Here is a 21,405-nt window from a genome sequence, read left to right as displayed (position 1 = left end):
AGTTTAGTTATGCCCTCCGTAAGGCAATCAAACAGGCAGAACGTCAGTACAGAGACAAAGTGGAGTCACAATTAAACGGCTCAGACACAAGACGTATGTGGCAGGGACGCCAGACAATCAAGGATTATAAACGGAAAAACTTCCATATCGCGGACACCGATGTCTTGCTCCCGGACAAGCTAAACACCTTCTTCACTCGCTTTGAGGATAACACAGTGCCGCTGACACAGGCTGCTCCTGAGGATTGTGAGCTCTCGTTCTCCGTGGTCGACGTGAGTAAGACGTTTAAGCGAGTTAACCCTCGCAAGGCTGCCGGCCCAGACGGCATCCCTAACCTCGTCCTAAGAGCATGTGCAGACCAGCTGGATGGAGTGTTTACGGACATATTCAATCTCTCCCTATCTCAGTCTGCACGGAGTGGTGCAAGGAACATTACCTCTCCCTCAACGTCAACAAAACGAAGGAGCTGATCGTGGACTTCAGAAGATAGCAGAGGGAGCATGCCCCCATCCACATGAAGAAGGTGAAAAGCTTCAAGTTCCTCGGCGTACACATCACTGACAATCTGAAATGGTCCACCCACACAGAACCTGTGGTGAAGAAGGCACAACAGCGCCTCTTCAACCTCAGGAGGCTGAAGAAATTCAGCTTGGCCCCTAAGACCCTCTCAGATTGAGAGCATCCTGTCAGGCTGTATCACTGCCTGGTATGGCAACTGCACCGTCCGCAACCGCAGGGCTCTCCAGAAGGTGGTGCGGTCAGCCCAACGAATCACCGGGAGCACACTGCCTGCCCTTCAGGACATCTACAGCACCGGGGTCAAAGGAAAGCCAAGAAGATCATCAGCCACCAAAGCCACGGCATGTTCACCCCGCTATCATCCAGAAGGCAAGGTCAGTACAGGTTTATCAACCCGGTTACTCATCCCTGCACCTTAGAGGCTGCTGCCCTATGTATATAGACATGGAACACTGGTCACTTTAATAATGGAACACTGGTCACTTTAATCATGTTTACATACCGTTTTACCTATTTCATTTGCATATTATGTATTCTAGTCAAGTCCATCCTAGTCAACTATTGCTCTACATATATTATTATATACACATATTCTTCAGATATACTATATATTCGGTCCACATACTGTCCACAATGTCTATACATCCCATCACATATATATATATATATATATATATATATATATATATATATATATATATATACACAGTTTGGGGTCACTTAGAAATGTCCTTGTTTTTGAAAGAAAAGCAATTTTATTGTCCATTAAAATAACATCAAATTGATCAGAAATACAGTGTAGACATTGTTCATGTTGTAAATGGCTATTGTAGCTGGAGACGGCAGATTTTTTATGGAATATCTACATAGGCGTACAGAGGCCAATTATAAGCAACCATCAGTCCTGTGTTCCAATGGCACGTTGTGTTTGCTAGTCCAAGTTTATCATTTTAAAAGGCTAATTGATCATTAGAAAACCCTTTTGCAATTATGTTAGCACAGATGAAAACTGTTGTGGTGATTAAAGAAGCAATTAAACTGGCCTTCTTGAGACTAGTTGAGTATCTGGAGCATCAGCAATTGTGGGTTCGATTACAGGCTCAAAATGACCAGAAACAAATAACTTTCTTCTGAAACTCGTCAATCTATTCTTGTTCTGAGAAATGAAGGCTATTGTATGCCAGAAATTGCCAAGAAACTGAAGATCTCATACAACGCTGTGTACTACTCCCTTCACAGAACAGCACAAACTGGCTCTAATCAGAATAGAAAGAGGAGTGGGAGGCCCCGGTGCACATCTGAGCAAGAGGACAAATACATTAGAGTGTTTAGTTTGAGAAACAGATGCCTAACCTGCTGGTGAAAGGGTTGAGTGTTTGAATGATGCTCCTGAAGAGTCCATGGTGGTGGATTGGCCTTCACTGCAGGCTGCAGGGGTTGCCTTTCACCAGCAGGACCCTGACATTTTAAAGGTTAAGAAGGTGGACTGTGTGCCCTTTATAGCTATGGTGATTAATGATACTGCCAAGGTGGAGAGACGGTGCAGGAAAATAGATATCATTGTGGATGTGGCGGCGGAAGAATTACCTGGAATATTGTCACAAGCCGTACCACCCTCTCAGAACCTAGAGCCTGAGAAGAGAGATATGGAGATTTGAAAGAAGGAAGTAGCTGGAGTTTTGTTTTTGTCAATGTACTAATTTTATTTGCGTGGATTAAGTTAGTTTCCTAATCATGTATGGATTTTCTTTTTACCTTGTTTTGGTTTTTCAATCCGTCCAGTTGGTGGCGGCAATACATATTTTTGGGTTGTAGTCCGCCATAAAACCCACAGAAGAAGAAGAAGATGTGTATGTAATAATTTCTAACACTGCTTTTTTGAATGATATCACATAGTAGTAGAACTGCAAAAGTGTTACTCTCCACTTTCTGGAGGACCGAGTTTTAAAATCAGTTGGAATTAGATTATGATAGCTAAGGAGATGGAGAAAATTCTGGCATTTGATTGCAAATATCCGGGAGTCAAAAAGAGAACACACAGATTACATCTTCAAACTAAGGTCAACCATGGCAGCCGTGACAGAGCGGGAGTAGCATCATCCATGTATATGGGTAAGATTTTCAGATATTATAAGCTACTAATTTAGTCAGAAAGTTGTTTTCATTTCAAGTTAAAGTGTACTGTTAGCTAGCTAACGTTAGCTGGCTGGCTCGCTAGCTAACATTACGTGTATGATCTGTGTAGTAAAATTATTTGTATCTCAGAACCATTTGCATTGCTAGTTATAGCCTAATGTTAGCTAGCTAGCTAACATTGAACCTGGTTGGTTAGCTACCTGCGGATTCATGCAGGGTAGTAACGTTATGAGTTGGGATTATGGTTAATTGTTTAGCTAGCTAGCTAGCTACATGTCTAAACAAAAGACTCCACTATGCAAGTAACCATTTCACTACACTTTCTGTTTTCTGAGCATGTGACAATTAAACTTTGATTTGATTTGATATAGTATGTGTTTACCAGAGACGGTAATGTGAAGAACATTACCTGTACCAAAGTCAAATTAGGATATAATGTTAGGCCAATGAGACAGTGTCCAAGTTCTAAAAGTCTTTGTTGTTTAGTACATGGCCTCTCATATGAATCTTTAAAGAGATGGTTGGGGCTAAAGCTTAAGAGGGTGTGAACGATGCTGAATGGGTGTAGACAAAGAAGAGCTCTCCAGTAGGTTTACCAAAACATTCAAGGCAATTTTCTTAAAAGTGAGGTTACAAGTTTATCAACTTTCAAAGCAATTACTTTCCCATTGTTCCTTAACTGTAGTGTATGATGTACCATTTTCTAGCTCTGAGTCTCTACTTTTATCCAATGTAAAAAACACATTTTCAAATTTTGCTACATAAGATCGAGTCGGTCGGTCACATTTTTGGTTATAGAAAATATATTTATCAGCGGTTTAGATGGTACAATGATTCTCTACACTCTACTTGCTTGTTTTGTCACAAACTTAAACTAGTCTAGCTATTATCATTTTAGCAACCAGGAAATGGCGGTGCATTTCTCCATAGTGCATCTTTAAGTAAAAGGTCCTCTGTTGTTTGCATTTCTTCTGCTCAGTTTTCTTGGGAAGTTGTGTCATGTCGCTCCAGTTCACACTGACAGTGTTCAATAACATTGATCTCCGTTTCTTCCCCATCACTGTCATCAGAAAACTCTGCAATGTCTGGTTCAATGACAGTGTTGTTGTTACCAAAGTCAAGGATTTGTTCATCATCTGAATCATTTTCAGAGTCTGAGAGAGTCAGTCGTCGTCCTCCAGAAAGTAGTCAATCACAACATTCTCCCACTGAGCTTTGTCGATAGCGCCAGTTAAATTCAGGGTCGCAATGTTGTTGAGAGCTGTAGCAACTGGTTTGCAGTTGTCCATTGCTATTATCTTTTTTTTAAATCTGCGGTAGACTACTACTGATCAGGGAAGCCCCCATTATGTTATAGACAGTACCCTGTAGCATGGCAGACCAATCAGGACTCATTTCTCGGCATGACCAGCCCTTCCATTATCTCAGCCAATCAAGGCTAGCCAGGAAGAATCCTTTGTTTCATGAAAGTTCACATGTTCAAGAAGCCCCCCCCCCCCCCCCGAAAAAGCATTGCTATGAAAAAACATATTTTTTTTTCAAACGTCTCTCCTGTGAATTAGGAACATCGGTCTTACGGCTCACTTGAGCGATCCAGACACATTGTCAATAAAACTCATGAATGCAACAGTTTATGTCAAATTGTTTTGTGTTCTACTTGTATCCCTGGTTGTCCTGAAAACTTAATTGTGAGGCTAAATATAGGGGTTGGACATGCAGATAAATGAAAGTCAGATAAAGGAAATGTCGTTTTTTGCTGGAGTCTCGGGTCTGATAGGGTTAATCCCACTTTGTAACACAATAACATGTTAAGAAATCCAAGGTGGGTGAATATTTATGATAGGCACCGTAAAGGTCGGAGTCAGTAGTAACATATGAATATGATGCAATATCCTCTTCTCCTGTCTGATCAACAGCTGTGTCTCCTCTCCATCACTCCATATGTCACAATGATGTTGTTCCCTTTGTTAGTGGGGACCCTGGGTGAATGCGTGCATGAGAATCTCAAAGCAACTCAGCTCAAGTGATCTCTTCCCGTCTATGTTATAGCACCGACATCCACTCTAAGCATAAGACTCCAACGATTATGCAAGATTAGACACTCAGGTTGCGTTTACACAGGCAGTCCAATTCTGATCTTTTGCCCAATTATTGGCTGAAGAGCTGATCTGATTGGTCAAAATACCATTTAGTGGAAAAATATCAGAATTGATCTGCCTGTGTAAACACAGCCTTACATACACTTATCCTGGCAAGACAGTTGGTCTTAATGGATGGTTATCTATTCATTTGTTATTCATTATAGACATCCTCCATCCTGCAAACCTAGTTGGAGTCCCATGGTGTTTGTGGGTGTGTCATTTCCAATGTCCTATACATCTGGCGGAGCGGAGCCCCTTAGTGTGTGTGTCCTTTACCTGTGGCGGCGCCCCGTGGTTGAGGCTTTCCTGTGAGGAGAAGTGGCTACGTCGGCGCGACGGCAGACGCTGGTACTCTTCCTCTTCCTCCGAGTCCTCCAGGCCATACAGTTGTCCGCTGCTGCGGAGGTGCCCGTTGTTGGCACTGGAACTCGAAGACTGGCTCATCCTGGAGAAGGATCGTGCCCGCATCATCCAGTTCCCTGGGTACGGCACCTCGTCTGGCCGAATAGAGAGTTCATAGACGGGGGGGCCTAGTGAAGTTATTATTATGGATTCCATGTCCGTGTAGGAAAGAGCAAGAGATTATGTATCAAGTGCAATAACATGTGTACCTTTTGGGTGATCAGTTATGTCATTCTATTTTTCACCTCTAGAGCAGAGTGCATTCTTGCCAGAGTGCATTCTTGGTTCAAATAGTATTGGAGTACTGGAATACCATATTGAGTGCCAGATAGGTTGGGTTTGCACTTTTGGGACTATTCCATTTTGCTCCAGGCAAGCTCAATCAAGCACAGCAAGGGTTGCAAAGCTACCGGTAATTTATCAAATGAAATACCAAAGTAATCTATGGCAATCTATGGTAACTTTGGTCATTTGTACTTGAATAACTTTAAAAAAATGTATTTATATATAGTATTCGTTTTTTATATATGTTTCCATATTGTCCATGAGTTTTGGTTCAAGAGAAAATAGCCTAATTAATGAAAAAAGCATCTAATCAACAATGGCATTGTTTTCAATGAGATGCATCTCTTCCGTCTATTGACTTTTTTCACAACTGCCACCAGTTTGGCGCCAAAACATTTACAACAAAGACATATTGAAATTGTAAAAAAAATATTTCATGCTGAAACCCTAATATTAAACACCAATGGTATTCACTACGTTGATGGTTTATATTTAGGATAATGTTTTACAGCTTTGCCATTCAATTTTGTATTTTTAAATCATCTAATTGTATTATTTTATACATTTTACGAGGCCAGACAGAGGGCCAGAGATAATCAGACACCTGTGATAATCTGAAGTACCCGAAAATGCCACTATGTCATCTGTTAAAATTAATTTTAAAAACTTGGACGTTACCAAAATTCGGGTAGTGTAATGGTAAACTTAAAAAGTTCCAGTGCCTTCGGAAAGTATTACAGACCCCTTGACTTTTTCCATATTTTGTTACGTTACAGCCTTATTCTAAAATTGATTAAATAAATTCAAATTCCTCAGCAATTACACACAATACCCCATAATGACAAAGTGAAAACAGGTTTTTAGAGATGTTGCCAATTTATTGAAAATAAAAAACAGATACCTTATTTACGTAGGCATTCAGACCCTTTGCTATGAGACATTAAATTGAGGTCAGGTGCTTGAGATGTTTCTACAACTTGATTGGAGTCCACCTGTGGTAAATTCAATTGATTGGACATGATTTGGAAAGGCACACACCCGTCTATATAAGGTCCCATAGTTGACAGTGCATATCAGAGAAAAAACAAGCAATAAGGTCAAAGGAATTGTCCGTAGAGCTTCGAGACAGGATTGTGTCGAGGCACAGATCTGGGGAAGGGTACCAAAACATTTCTGCAGCATTGAAAGTCCCCAAGAACACAGTGGCCTCCATCATTCTTAGATGGAAGAAGTTTAGAACCACCAAGACTCTTCCTAGAGCTGGCCGCCCGGCCAAACTGAGCAATCAGGGGAGAAGGGCCTTGGTCTGGGAGGTGACCAAGAACCCGATGGTCACACTGACAGAGCTCTAGAGTTCATCTGTGGAGATGGGAGAACCTTCCAGAATTACAACCATCTCTGCAGCACTCCACCAATCAGGCCTTTATGGTAGAGTGGGCAGACGGAAGCCACTCCTCAGTAAAAGGCACATGACAGCCCGCTTGGAGTTTGCCAAAAGGCCCCTAAAGACTCTCAGACCATGAGAAACAAGATTGTCTGGTCTGATGAAAGCAAGATTGAACTCTTTGGCCTGAATGCCAAGCGTCACGTCTGGAGGAAACCTGACACCATCCCTACCGTGAAGCGTGGTGGTGGCAGCATCATCCTGTGGGGATGTTTTTCAGCGGCAGGGACTGGGAGACTAGTCAGGATCGAGGCAAAGATGAACGGAGCAAAGTACAGAGAGGTCCTTGATGAAAACCTGCTCCAGAGTGCTCAGGACTTCAGACTGGGGCGAAGGTTCACCTTTCAACAGGACAACGACCCTAAGCACACAGCCAAGACAACGCAGGAGTGGCTTCGGGACAGGTCTCTGAATGTCCTTGAGTGGCCCAGCCAGAGCCCGGACTTGAACCCGATCGAACATCTCTGGAGAGACCTGAAAATAGCTGTGCAGCAACACTCCCCATCCAACCTGACAGAGCTTGAGAGGATCTGCTGAGAGGAATGGGAGAAACTCCCCAAATACAGGTGTGCCAAGCTTGTAGCGTCATACCCAAGAAGACTCGAGGCTGTAATCGCTGCTAAAGGTGCTTCAACAGAGTACATTTACATTTACATTTTAGTCATTTAGCAGACGCTCTTATCCAGAGCGACTTACAGTTAGTGTGTGCATACATTTTCATACTGGCTCCCCGTGGGAATCGAACCCACAACCCTGGCGTTGCAAACGCCATGCTCTACCAACTGAGCTACACGGGTCTACTGAGTAAAGGGTCTGAATACTTATGTAAATGTGATATTTCCGTTTTTAATTGTTTTGCTTTGTCATTATGGGGTAGATTTCTGAGGGGAAAAAACAATATAATCAATTTTAGAATAAGGCTGTAACCTAAAAAAAACTTTGGGAAAAGTTATGGGGTCTGAATACTTTCCGAAGGCACTGTACCCACCCTTTCAACCCTAAGAATAGTTAAGGCATTTGGGCTTGATCCTTGCCTACATTGTATGTATGTGTATGTACTTTGTGTCCTAATATTAATGAGGACCTACATTAATATATACAATAGAATACGTTTATGTTAGTGGGCGTGTACGTCCAACACACGTGGTGTAGTCCTCACCGTCCTCACTGAAGCACGCCGGCTTGTCCAGCAGACTCATCTGGCGGCTGTGGAGGATCTCAGTGTTGAACTCGGGGTCTCTCTCACCCTGCTCCTCCAGGATCTGCTGGAACATGCAGGCCATGTCAGCCTCGGCTGTCAGAGACTCCCGTGTGCCTCCCTCCAGACTGCTCTGTGGACTCTGGAGACATCACCACCACCATGTCTCTCAGTCACCATAAAACAATAATATATAATATCTCTGTAATCTTCAGAATCTTCCAAAATACAATCTCCAATTACAGGTTACAGTGGTGCTTGATGTTCCCATAAATGATGGTTAGGAAGTGTATATTCAGCTGGCAGATCTTAAGGATAGAAATTGGTTAAGTTTAGGTTTAGTTTTAGGATTAAAGGGGAATTTCACCCTGGCTCTGGCACGGCATATAGTCATTACTATATAAACAACAAAACGTTTTTATCATAAACATCACAATTATCCAAACCAAAAGCTAGAGCTCACACATTTTCATTTCACTGGTGTAATCTGGAAGTTAGCTAGCCTAGCTGGACTAGCTGGGTAAGTTAGCTTGCTAGCTAACTTTACAGTCCTGTATTGAACTCTGAAAGCCATGAGCTAAATCAAATAGCTATCTTTTGGTATACACAGTCAATCAATTTAGCTTATGGCATGATACTGGTAGTCACTGCTAGAATGTTAGCTACCTTCAGCAGAGTAAACATGATTGTTTGTTCGTTCTATCTTTGACTGACATTAGCTAACGTAAGCTAGCTAATGTTACTCTTATTTGGTATCTGAATTTGATAGCTTTCTATTCCACCCTTTTTTGGAAAACACTCAGTTACTAAAAATAGAACTGTCGATATAGCTAACTCACTCTCTGTTTGTGTGTTGGTAGCAATGATGAATGTGTATAAATCGTCTATGGTTGGTTAGGTGATTCTCAGCCAGTCTCAGCTGGCTAGCAATCTTGCTGCTAATTTAGTGACGCTAGTTAGCTAACAATATTAAAATGTCCATGTTAGGTATGCTTAGCTAGCGAGATCAATACAATTAGTGGGGTGGTTAAATTGTGTATTGTTCTGTATCCTGTTGTAGGTGGTACAGAATCTGATTCCACCAACATGCGCTTCTAACCCCTAGCTCTGCACAAGGTGAAGGTAAGTTGGACAAAATATTTACAAGCTAACGGCTAAGATAGCTGAATTTACAGTAAGCAGGGTATAAACATGAATTGGGTAGTGTTTCTATGGTTTGTGTTATGGGGTAACAGGTGGTTAGAGGTAGCCTGAGAACCACAGAATAACTTTCAGACCATTTACATTTGACATTTAAGTCATTTAGCAGACACTCTTATCCAGAGCGACTTACAAATTGGTGCATTCAATTTAGGATAGCCAGTGGGACAACCACTCCTTTTAAAAATTGTTTTTATCAATTTAGTCTACCCCTCTTCTCTTTTTACCTTTTCTTTTTGTAAAACTTACATAGTGCCCTGCAAAAAAATACCCCAAAGGGGGGATTTTGGGTACACAAGCATGAGGGAGCGGACACACCTTGAAGTTATGGAGCACAACAAGATTGTGGGACAGAAACCAGCAAGAGGCATTGAAAGGTATAAAATGAAGGCTACATCAGTAATGACACAACCACCTCATTCTTCTGTCTGCAGATTTTCAAAACACAATACAAAGACATGTCTACAAAATTCCCCTGCAAAGGGCTACTATTGACAAGAATGATCTATCAAAGTAAATGTGCTGGGGGAGGTTTACAGACAGTACCTTGATGGGGTTTGGGTTGTGCAGGGTTGTGCTTAGACAATAAATGTGTTGTTGTGTATTCATACTGTGTAAGAACTGCCTTCTAAGACCTTCTTTAGCCCCCCCAGCCCATTCACTTTGTTGACTGATCTTTCCCATCAAAAGCAGCTCCCAATGTCCCCTCATTGTTCCTAAACAATAAGCTAGCCAGTCCCATTCGGTTGATACCTTTACCAACAAAGGCGTGTTGCCCTACGTGACTTTCACAAAAAGTGTAAAATGCTAACACCACAACCATGTCTTTCCAGGACTCGTGCAGCACCAACACATCTTCGGCAAGAGGACAGTTGGTGGTTAAGAAGCCCTACACCACTTTCGTCAGAGTCTTATCCAGCTGGCCGTTCACTGCAGACAGGACAAGCCCATCGCCATAAGCACAAAGAGTCTTAGCTTCCCCAGCTCACCATGCCGAACACAATTGCCAGTCTACCGAAGCCGGATAAAGGACTATGGCTGTGTTTACACTGGCAGCCCAATTCTGATAATTTTTTACCTTGCCTGACGCTTTAAGCACTGCAATTATAAATCAAGACACACAAATTACTAAAGAGGGAGCCAGAGATCAATATAGCCTAACCAGAAGAAAAAAACCTGTCTTCATATCTCAAAATCAATGGCATGTGGTTAATCAAAATTCTATCTAAATGAAAATGATACAAATCTAAAAGTAACTTCTATTGCCATTGCCAATATGTAAAAATAGCCTATATAAAGCCAATAAATAAAAACATTGCAGCCCGCAGGTAGAAAATATCCTGATAAAAATAAATATCCTATAAATCACATTGGCTACGCATTGGTCTGCAAGGAACTTGAAACATAGTATCAACTATTAACTTGGGTCAGGCCTGAAACTAATGCTAGCAAACTTGCAACACTGTATAAAATATTCTGGGCCCTCAGAGTTTCCCATACCAGTGAGCTCCGGACAGACAGACACAGTTGTAGGCTATTTGCGCAAGGGATAAGAAGTAATCAGGTAGGCCTTTTTTCCACTGGATCAGAGCATGACATATTTTCCCCTTTCATGCTGAGTGGTGATCAAAATTTTTTAAATAGGCTACGTTGAGGAACTATTGTCATTCTCAATGGATGTAAAAACATACTAAGTTTACTTGCTTTTTGAGGCAAAGAAAAAATTACTTTGAGAAGCTCCACAGTGATGGTGAGTTAAGACAATCAGAAATAGTATCAGATTCCTAAATGGGCACATTTATAACAGGCCAGGTAGCCTAGGCCTAGTTCTATGCGTAATCAGGTGCGTGTCCTTACTCAAGATTGACAGAAGCGCTCCAAACAAAACACAATGAATAAATTGACAACTCGGAAATGGAATGAAATAAACCAAAACTTTTTCCTCCCAAGTGTAGCCTAGGTTGTGCGCTCTGCAAACAACGTGTCCACTCCTACAATGACAATGGTAAGACTGTAATAATAATATATTGAATGCATTAACAGAAATGACCATAACCAAACAAACATTGTAGCTTAGAAACTATGGTAATTACGGTAAGTGTACTACTGGTGATACTGGTGTGCCATCCCCTCTGCAATGGATTAGTCCACTCAGACAGGCGTGAATCAGACAGTGTCTAGTGTACCATCATTTGTTTAAATATATTTGCCAATACTCGACTAAGAATCTCAGTCGACCAACAGCCCATCGACCAAACAATCGACCAGTCGACTAAATGGTGTCAGCCTTACCAATCAGATCAGTTCTGAAAAAGATCTGATGTGATTAAAACCAATTAGTGGAAAAAATATCAGAATTGGGCTGCCTGTGTAAACGCAGCCAGTGTGGCTCAGCATAAGAGCATGTAGAACACACAGGAGGCTGCTGAGGGGAGGACGGCTCATAATAATGTCCGGAGCGGAGCTAATGGAATGGCATCAAACACATGGAAACTAGGTTTAAAACCCACCATAAAATGAATATGGATCTCTTCTATCAATCTTTGAAATGTGTCTGCCCTTATGGATTCACATAATATATTTATATAAGCTATACAGGGCTCTGTGGCATCAAACAGATGCTAGACATTCAGATATCCAAAGATATTTGTAAAATTCTGAACAGTGTAGTACAGTTCAGTGTGTCCGAGTGTGTCTCAGGTGTAGAGGCACGCAAGTGCAGAAAACTGTAGCTACATATTTTTACACCAGATAATGTGATTTACCCAAAGATTTTTGACGACATATTGTCATGATGACAGAGACCTGTCTCGATCAATGAGTGAGAAGACTTGAAATAGACACGATGGCAGCGCACATATTGTTGGATTACTTTATGGAGCAAAACAAATATTTATTTTAATAACGGAGCATTTTCTAAATTCAAACTGATTCCCTGCAAATGGACACTGACATTATGAGACTCCTGTTTCCCCGAATCGAGGATGAAGATGCCATCGCTAAGGTTGGTTGAAAATTCTGTGCTACACCACAGTACCTATCCTGTAACTCCCAGTAATGTATACCAAAAAGATTTGGTTAAATCACATTATCTGGTGTAACAATCTGTAGCTAAGAGAACACGTGATCAGCAAATGATGGAAGAGGTGGTCATGATCAAATTGCCATTCCAAAGAAACATACAGTAAGTTCAGGGAATACTTGTAAAGCTATGGGAGGAGTGTTGTCATGATCAAACTGCCATTCAGCTCCTCATGAGTAATCTGCTTGAAATCCAGCATAATGTCTAATTCCTCGAGAGGAATTCAGTTCAGGGGATTCAGTTCTACTACAATGACATACGCAGGCAAAGGAATTATTTTTCTGTATCTAGAATCCACTCCAGGAAGAAGCCCAGACACCACACAGTATATTTTGTATGACAGAAGAAAAAAAAAATTATACTCTATTGTACAGTTTGAACAACAGTGGAACCGTGCCAGCATAGCATCAACATTAGGGTAGACTAGTTGAACATGCATACATGTGCACAGGCACAGAGATTACATTTACAACAATATCTAGCCTAATATAAAGAAATATGGCATAACCCTCAACCGTTGTACAGTGAACAGACCTTACAGATATGTAGGTAGGCAGACAGTATCTACCTACAGCCATGCCTATCAAGCATGCTTAGCCAAATATACTTATTGTAAAACCAGCTTCAGTTTTAGAGATTTACTAAAGTAAATTGTATTATTGTTTCTCTTCACAGTTTCCTAGTAAACATAGCTAGCTAGCTTGCTGGATATGCAATACTTGTTATTTACATCTGTTTGGAATCCTAGTTAATTTCCCTCCAACATCGGACACCGCCTAACTTTGGACGTTGGAGGTCTAAGTCACCTCAAGCTCAAAATATAAATGAACTGGAAAATAATGGTACGTTTTGCGACTAAATACACCATTCTAGCTAGCTGACAACCGATTTTCATTACAATTTATGTAAGTTAAGTTAGGTTATGAGGGTTTTCAAAAAAGTAATATACAGTGCATTCGGAAAGTATTCAAACTGTTTCCCAAAAATGTTACGTTACAGCCTTATTCTAAAATGGATTAAATAGTTTTTTTTCCCTCATCAATCTACACACAATATCACATAATGACAAAGCAAAAACAGGTTTTTAGAAATGTTTGCTAATTTATTAAAAAACAACAACTGAAATATCACAAGTATTCAGACCCTTTACTCAGTACTTTGTTGTAGCACCTTTTGCAGTGATTACAGCCTTGAGTCTTCTTGGGTATGACGCTACAAGCTTGGCACACCTGTATTTGGGGAGTTTCTCCCATTATTCTCTGCAGATCCTCTCAAGCTCTGTCAGGTTGGATGGGGAGCATCACTGCACAGCTATTTTCAGGTCTCTCCAGAGATGTTAGATCGGGTTCAAGTCTGGGCTCTGGCTGGATCACTCAAGGACATTCAGAGACTTGTCCCGAAGCCACTCTTGCGTTGTCTTGGCTGTGTGCTTAGGGTCATTGTCCTGTTGGAAGGTGAACCTTCGCCCCAATCTGAGGTCCAGAGCGCTCTGGAGCAATATTTCAGCAAGGATCTCTCTGTACTTTGCTCTCATCTTTCCCTCGACCCTGACTAATCTCCCAGTCCCTGCCGCTGAAAAACATCCCCACAGGATGATGCTGCCACCACCAGAGAATCTTGTTTCTCATGGTCTGAGAGTCCTTTAGGTGCCTTTTGGCAAACTGCTGTCGTGCCTTTAACTGAGGAGTGACTTCTGTCTGGCAACTCTACCATAAAGGCCTGATTGGTGGAGTGCTGCAGAGATGGTTGTCCTTCTGGGAGGTTCTCCCATCTCCACAGAGGAACTCTGGAGCTCTGGCAGAGTGACCATCGAGTTCTTGGTCACCTCCCTGACCAAGGCCCTTCTCTCCCTATTGCTCAGTTTGACCGGGCGGCCAGCTCTAGGAAGAGTCTTGGTGGTTCCAAACTTCTTCCATTTAAGAATGATGGAGGCCACTGTGTTCTTGGGGACCTTAAATGCTGCAGAATTTTTTTTGTACCCTTCCCCAGATCTGTGCCTTGACACAGCTATACGGACAATTCCTTCGACCTCATGGCTTGGTTTTTGCTCTGTCATGCACTGTCAACTGTGGAACCTTATATAGACAGGTGTGTGCCTTTCCAAATCATGTCCAATCAATTGAATTTACCACAGGTGGACTCCAATCAAGTTGTAGAAACATGTCAAAGATGATCAATGGAAAAAGGATGCACCTGAGCTCAATTTCGAGTCTCATAGCAAAGGGTCTGAATACTTATGTAAATACATATTTTTATTGTTTTATTTTTAACATTTACAAAAAATTCAAAAAAACAGTTATCGCTTTGTCATTATGGGGTATTGTGTGTAGATTGATGAGGGAAAAATATAATTTAATACATTTTAGAATAAGGCTGTAACGTAACAAAAATGTGGAAAAAGAGAAAGGTTCTGAACAAATAATTTCCGAATACATATTTTGTGGGACAAAATTTGACTGCGCGTCAGACCACACATTTAATATCCAACTTTTAACCTCTGAAATATAGCTAACGGATTTGCTAATGTTGATAGCTTAGTTGCTAAATGTTGATAGAACTGCTTAGTAACCATAAAAGGAAAGAAATTGTGTTAGATAATACATATCCCAAAAACAGCTGAATGTTGTCCAGCTTTACCGTATCAAAATTGGAGTCGTCTGCCGGGTGCATTTGCGCAATCTGTAAAAATGTATTTTGATCTTTAAACCATGAACTTTTTGACACCTATCACTGTTGGCTATGTTTCATCTTACAACGGCTACATAGAGGCAGTATTTAGTCAAACGTTACAATGTATGCATCAATATTAAACTAGTTGGGACACACATTTTCATTAGACAGCGTCAAACAAAAAATGTGTGTACACTTTCAGTTATTGTGAAACCTTTCATCATCACCTTTCAATGCCTTAGTTTTGAATTGTAAATGTTTATACATATTCAGATAGAGGTATCTTTCTAAAATGTGTATAGAATGGCAAGTTATTTAACTACATGTATTTCCTACCACAGCATGGAGAAGGTTAAGAGGAAGCAGTGGAGTAGGTGGACATGTTCCATGCCATGGAGGACTGCGGGGCAGGGATGGCTATCCGCCAGGCTGCCGAGGTTAGGCATCTTTCGTTTTTAGGAGATTACCACGTGTATGTGAATGTTATCTGCTAATAACAGTTGTATTTTCTTATCTACCAAGGTGCATGGTGTACCTCGGCAGACCCTGGCGGACAGGCTGAGCGGCCAGCTGACTCATGGTTGTTGCAGTGGACCACCCACATTGCATGCACCAGAGGTTGAAAATTATCTGGTGCAGTACTGTATCTACTGCGCCAGCCATGGGTTCCCATTCACCAGACAGAGGCTGATGAAATACGCAGGTATTTGGTGTTCTATGTGTTTATGTATGTAGAATGCTGGACTGACTGTGTGTGATGTAAATGTGTATGTGTATGATGATGCCAAAATAAACATTTTCATCCTGGATGGACAATTTTATATTCTATTCTATTCTAGGTTTTGGCACCCAGGGGAGACAATCCCACCACTGGGGAAGAGGTGGTGGGAAATGTTCAGGAGGCACAAGATTCTGAGCATTAGGAGGCAGGACACACTGGACAGGGGGAGAGCTGAGTGTGTCACACGTCCGACGATGAACACCTTCTTCACTTCTTATGAGAAGCACTTGGAGGAGAGTGGGTTGAGGGAGAAACCCAGACAAATCTATAAATGCGATGAGTCTGGGTTTCGTAGCGATAAGAGCAGGAACAAAGTCCTGGCTCCCCGGGGCGCAAAACATGTGTACCAGCAGGCTCCAGGGACGAAGGAGCACATCACAGTGCTGGCCTGCTTCAACACAGCTGGGGAGGATGTCCCCCCGGTTATCTTTCGGCCACTACACACTGGGAGACCCCCCCCAAGCCTTGTATGGACGGTCCAACAGTGGCTACATTGATGGTGACCTGTTCAGGAAGTAGTTTCAACACTTCATTAAGCATGCAGGGAAGGCGCGCCCTCTCATTCTCCTCTTCTATGGGCACAAGAGCCACATAGACCCGGAGGTGCTCTCAGCGGCACTAAGGGAAGGGGTTATACTTCTTTGTCTTCCACCACACTGCACCCATGTCCTGCAGCCGCTGGATGTGGCATACTTTGGCACTTTAAAGGCTGAGTTCTCCAAGGTAGCTTGAGACTTCAGCCATTTTGACCACTCCTACATGGTAAACAAACGCTACCCGTACCAGCACTGCAAGGACATGCGCTATGTGGTGGAAGGGTTTAAGAAGTGTTGCCTCTTCCCTTTTGACTCTTCAGCCATCGAAGGGTCCTGTTTATTGCCATCTCCCAGCACCGCCTCTCCTGGAACCACAGGAGGACCCTCAGCTCCTGCTCCAGTCCCAGCCCCTGCTTCAGTCACATCCCTAGAAGAGCACCCCCTAATAGAGGGGGGGGGCTGATAGCGAAGGACCTGGGGCACATCCTTACTGTCCTGAAGTATCGGCCAGACTGATACAAAAGACTTGCCGGTGGCAGCAGAGGGGTGAGAAGGAGAGGGCAAAGGAAAGGGCAGCCCTCAGAACACAGAGGGCACAGGAGAGGGCTGCTATGGATGAGATCGTCGACGACATCGCCTCTGCTGAACCCCCCGCTGGAACCACTCCTGACAGCTGCATCACCACCGCCAGTGCCTCCCAGTGTGCAACACCTGTAGGAGCCGCCGGAGCCCACAGCTGCAAAAGAAGGCCACGTGCCTGCTCTCCCGGCCACACCATAGTCGTCCCCTCAACCCCACCACTACAAACACCAGCTCCTCCAAGCCATCGTCAGAGGTTTCGTCCACCACCACGATGCACACCACCTCTCCTGTCTGTCACCACCGAAGCGGCCTCCTCTGGACCAACTGCCTCCTCCATCTCCCCTGGTCACACCACCACAACAGCCTCGTCTGGTGTCCCTGCCCCCTGCAATTCGAATACAGCCACCTTCACAAGTAAACATATGTTAAAGTATGATAAAAAAAAAGAACTGCAATGTTGTTGTTTTTTTTATCTCACTTTATATATCTACAGTCCATAGCACCAGCCCTCAAGGTATGTCCACCTCCTCCAAAACTTCTGCAGCTTCCTCCAGAGTTATTGACATGCTCTGTCTAACACTACTTTTATCTCAACTGCAGCACAGAAAAGCTCCACCGGCCACCTCTGTCACGCCAACCATGGCACCACCCTCAGGTACTTCGTAATCTGTTGGTTTTTCTCTCTCTCAGTTGTATCAATTACTATTGTTGCTGTAGTATTTCTACATTTGCAAACCATGTTAATCAATTTGATTTTTGTTTTATAAAAGAAGACACCACCTGCTGTGCTCGCTGCGGGGAGCGTGATCCGCCTGCAAGCTCCCCGCAGGAGTGTGAGTCTGAGGTGCCATGGGTGTGCTTTGACACTGGTTCCACTGCAGGTGTGTGCAGTGGGATCGAGGTGGCTGTGGAGCTGGATTTCTATTGTGATTTCTGTGACAATATAGGGACGGAGGTCGAGATTTAATTGTTTGTTTTGTTTGTTTTGATATGCAATTTGTAAAAAAAATCAAAGTCTAAAATATTATATATACATTTATTCAACCCATCTTGTGTATTTCTTCCTTCACTTTCCAAGTGCATCTCTGCAACACAAACTCCAACAATATTTTCATTGTTTGTCAATGCACATCACTGAAATTAGTTTTATTTGATGTAAATTATTCATACTCATTTATATTTTAGTAATAAACTGTTATCTACTTTCTCAAGGCTGGTTGTAACGTTGTAGCTTGCTGTTTAGTAGCTAGCCATATCTACGACTAAAAGGACGAGGTTTTACAATCGAGAGACAAAAGATCTCAATTGTAAAACCTCTTCTATTTTTATTCATAGATATGGCTACCGGTAGTTGTTTTAGCTAGCTAAGTTCATTTCAATATGAAGGGGCAGAGGAGCAAACATGCCTTTGCTACCACATTTTAGATTCTGACTGTTAAAGATATTTTACTGTGTGTTACTGTTATGTCATGTCCTGCATGCCCAGATTATGCCAATCGTTAATTTTTATGCTTACAGTAAGTGTCATGAAAAGCCAGAAAACTCAGGAGTTTGATGTGTTGCGTCCCTCTGGAAAGTCCTGAAACATGCCACTCAGCCGTGTTGGAGAAGGATGCAAAGTACACTCTAAAAATTAAGGGTTCAACAAGGGTTCTTCTAAGATCTTCAAAGAACCTTTAGGGTTCTTGGGACTGAAAATTGCACCCAAAAAGTTATTCCAAAACCCCCATAGGAGGTGGGGTTCATCGAGGAACCTCCTAAGTTGGTGGAGGTTCATGCAGGAAACTAACTGCCCAACTGAAACATTTGGATTTGAATTTGAAAGGACAGCAGGTGCAGGCACTTAAATTAAAAATTAAAAAGTGTTTAAGGTAAGGTTTGTCCCTTGTATGATCTAAATTGATATTGTTTTCTGATGACACTATCCATCTTTTCATATTTGTGCAAATCTTTCTAAAACAGAAAATGGACACAATTCAATGGATATCAGTCAATAAAGAGGTAAGAATATGTACTGTAGGCTATAAGAATTTGTTGAAGGCTAGCTGTATTGGGTGCAGATGACTGAACTGCTCACTTTTGTGTTGGTGTCTTCAGGTATACAGACGAGGAGGCATATAGTGAGGGAAAAAAGTATTTGATCCCCTGCTGATTTTGTACGTTTGCCCACTGACAAAGACATGATCAGTCTATAATTTTAATGGTAGGTTTATTTGAACAGTGAGAGACAGAATAACAACAAAAAAATCCAGAAAAACGCATGTCACAAATGTTATAAATTGATTTGCATTTTAATGAGGGAAATAAGTATTTGACCCCTCTGCAAGACACGACTTAGTACTTGGTGGCAAAACCCTTGTTGGCAATCAAAGAGGTAAGATGTTTCTTGTAGTTGGCCACCAGGTTTGCACACATCTCAGGAGGGATTTTGTCCCACTCCTCTTTGCAGATCTTCTCCAGGTCATTAAGGTTTCGAGGCTGACGTTTGGCAACTCGAACCTTCAGCTCCCTCCACAGATTTTCTATGGGATTAAGGTCTGGAGACTGGCTAGGCCACTCCAGGACCTTAATGTGCTTCTTCTTGAGCCACTCCTTTGTTGCCTTGGCTGTGTGTTTTGGGTCATTGTCATGCTGGAATACCCATCCACGACCCATTTTCAATGCCCTGGCTGAGGGAAGGAGGTTCTCACCCAAGATTTGACGGTACATGGCCCCGTCCATCGTCCCTTTGATGCGGTGAAGTTGTCCTGTCCCCTTAACAGAAAAACACCCCCAAAGCATAACGTTTCCACCTCCATGTTTGACGGTGGGGATGGTGTTCTTGGGGTCATAGGCAGCATTCCTCCTCCTCCAAACACAGCGAGTTGAGTTGATGCCAAAGAGCGCGATTTTGGTCTCATCTGACCACAACACTTTCACCCAGTTCTCCTCTGATTCATTCAGATGTTCATTGGCAAACTTCAGACGGACCTGTATATGTGCTTACTTGAGCAGGGGGACCTTGCGGGCACTGCAGGATTTCAGTCCTTCACGGCGTAGTGTGTTACCAATTGTTTTCTTGGTGACTATGGTCTCAGCTGCCTTGAGATCATTGACAAGATCCTCCCGTGTAATTCTGGGCTGATTCCTCACCGTTCTCATGATCATTACAACTCCACGAGGTGAGATCTTGCATGGAGCCCCAGGCCGAGGGAGATTGACAGTTATTTTGTGTTTCTTCCATTTGCGAATAATCGCACCAACTGTTGTCACCTTCTCACCAAGCTGCTTGGCGATGGTCTTGTAGCCCATTCCAGCCTTGTTTAGGTCTACCATCTTGTCCCTGACATCCTTGGAGAGCTCTTTCGTCTTGGCCATGGTGGAGAGTTTGGAATCTGATTGATTGATTGCTTCTGTGGACAGGTGTCTTTTATACAGGTAACAAGATGAGATTAGGAGCACTCTTAAGAGTGTGCTCCTAATCTCAGCTCGTTACCTGTATAAAAGACACCTGGGAGCCAGAAATCTTTCTGATTGAGAGGGGGTCAAATACTTATTTCCCTCATTAAAATGCAAATCAATTTATAAAAATTTTTACATGCATTTTTCTGGATATATGAAAACGTGTAAGAAATCTCTTGCTGCGCATTGTAAACGCAGATCTAAAATGCTTCTTATTGTAATTTCTACTCTGCGTCAGACTAACTTTGTTCTTCTGTTGCACTTCTCCACTTGGATGAGAATTCACAAATGGGCATTCTATCAGCAGACAGTGCGCTCTGACTGATGTGTAGCTTTTTCCTCTGGTACTTGGTAGACCTACTTTTTTCTCAGTGTAGCCAGCCTACTTTTCTCTGGTAAAATTCAAGATGAACTTTAAACAAAATATTAGGACATGCAGCTGGCTACATAATTTTTTTATGATAAACAGAAATATGATGGTCATGCATCGTTTTTGCAAAACATACCTTGCTTTTTCATTGTAAGCTCATTTAGGCTACTTGTGTGGCTGCCAGCCAAAAAGCATTGCACTGCTTTTGTCATCTGATGAAAATTAAGCTATTTTCTGCCGAATGTGTTGCACTAATGTATTTTCTGTGAAGGGAAGGAAAACTATAGTTGCACGTCCCTGATCACTCTATTGAAGCAAAAAAACACTGTTGACTTTCAATATAAAACACGACCCCTGTCAATACACAGCTGGACTCACCCGCTCCCTCTTTCATCCTTTGTGCTATTTACAAACGCATGACTGGTTCAACTGTTACCGGGGAACTATGGTAAGCTTCATAATGTAAAATAATGTGACAGGTGAAATGAAGAATGTGATCTGCTTTATCTCGTAATGTATTGCACAAGTTGACTGCAGGTAATTACTTAAAAAGTAGCTACAAATATAACAAAATATTGAAAAACTTCTAAGAAATAGTTTTAATGGTATTGAAAAACC

At 42.2% G+C, this 21,405-nt stretch overlaps 1 protein-coding gene and 2 long non-coding RNA genes across 4 annotated transcripts in view; 2 read left to right on the top strand and 1 right to left on the bottom strand.

The window, feature by feature from the left end:
- Positions 1-21,405, bottom strand: part of LOC121550703 (melanophilin-like) — a 167,270-nt gene that overhangs the window by 74,083 nt on the left and 71,782 nt on the right. The window contains exons 7-8 of one of the 2 annotated variants that reach the window (XM_041863064.2): positions 8,087-8,267; positions 5,073-5,326 (exon numbers count right to left, since the gene is read on the bottom strand). In XM_041863064.2, the coding sequence (XP_041718998.1) occupies positions 5,073-5,326; positions 8,087-8,267 (435 nt within the window). The remainder of the gene's footprint in view (positions 1-5,072; positions 5,327-8,086; positions 8,268-21,405) is intronic. The other variant, XM_041863070.2, reaches the window with a different exon arrangement.
- On the top strand, positions 2,367-10,517 carry LOC121550726. Its single transcript, XR_005996978.2, has 4 exons — positions 2,367-2,631; positions 9,186-9,247; positions 9,579-9,702; positions 10,159-10,517. It is a non-coding gene; the product is annotated as an uncharacterized LOC121550726 (long non-coding RNA).
- On the top strand, positions 17,511-18,020 carry LOC121550734. Its single transcript, XR_005996980.1, has 2 exons — positions 17,511-17,631; positions 17,747-18,020. It is a non-coding gene; the product is annotated as an uncharacterized LOC121550734 (long non-coding RNA).

Source organism: Coregonus clupeaformis, chromosome 4, assembly GCF_020615455.1.
Source record: "Coregonus clupeaformis isolate EN_2021a chromosome 4, ASM2061545v1, whole genome shotgun sequence".
In the NCBI taxonomy this organism is placed as follows: domain Eukaryota; kingdom Metazoa; phylum Chordata; class Actinopteri; order Salmoniformes; family Salmonidae; genus Coregonus; species Coregonus clupeaformis.
The sequence above is the reverse complement of the archived record's forward strand: the minus strand, read 5'-3'. Positions and strand labels throughout refer to the sequence as shown.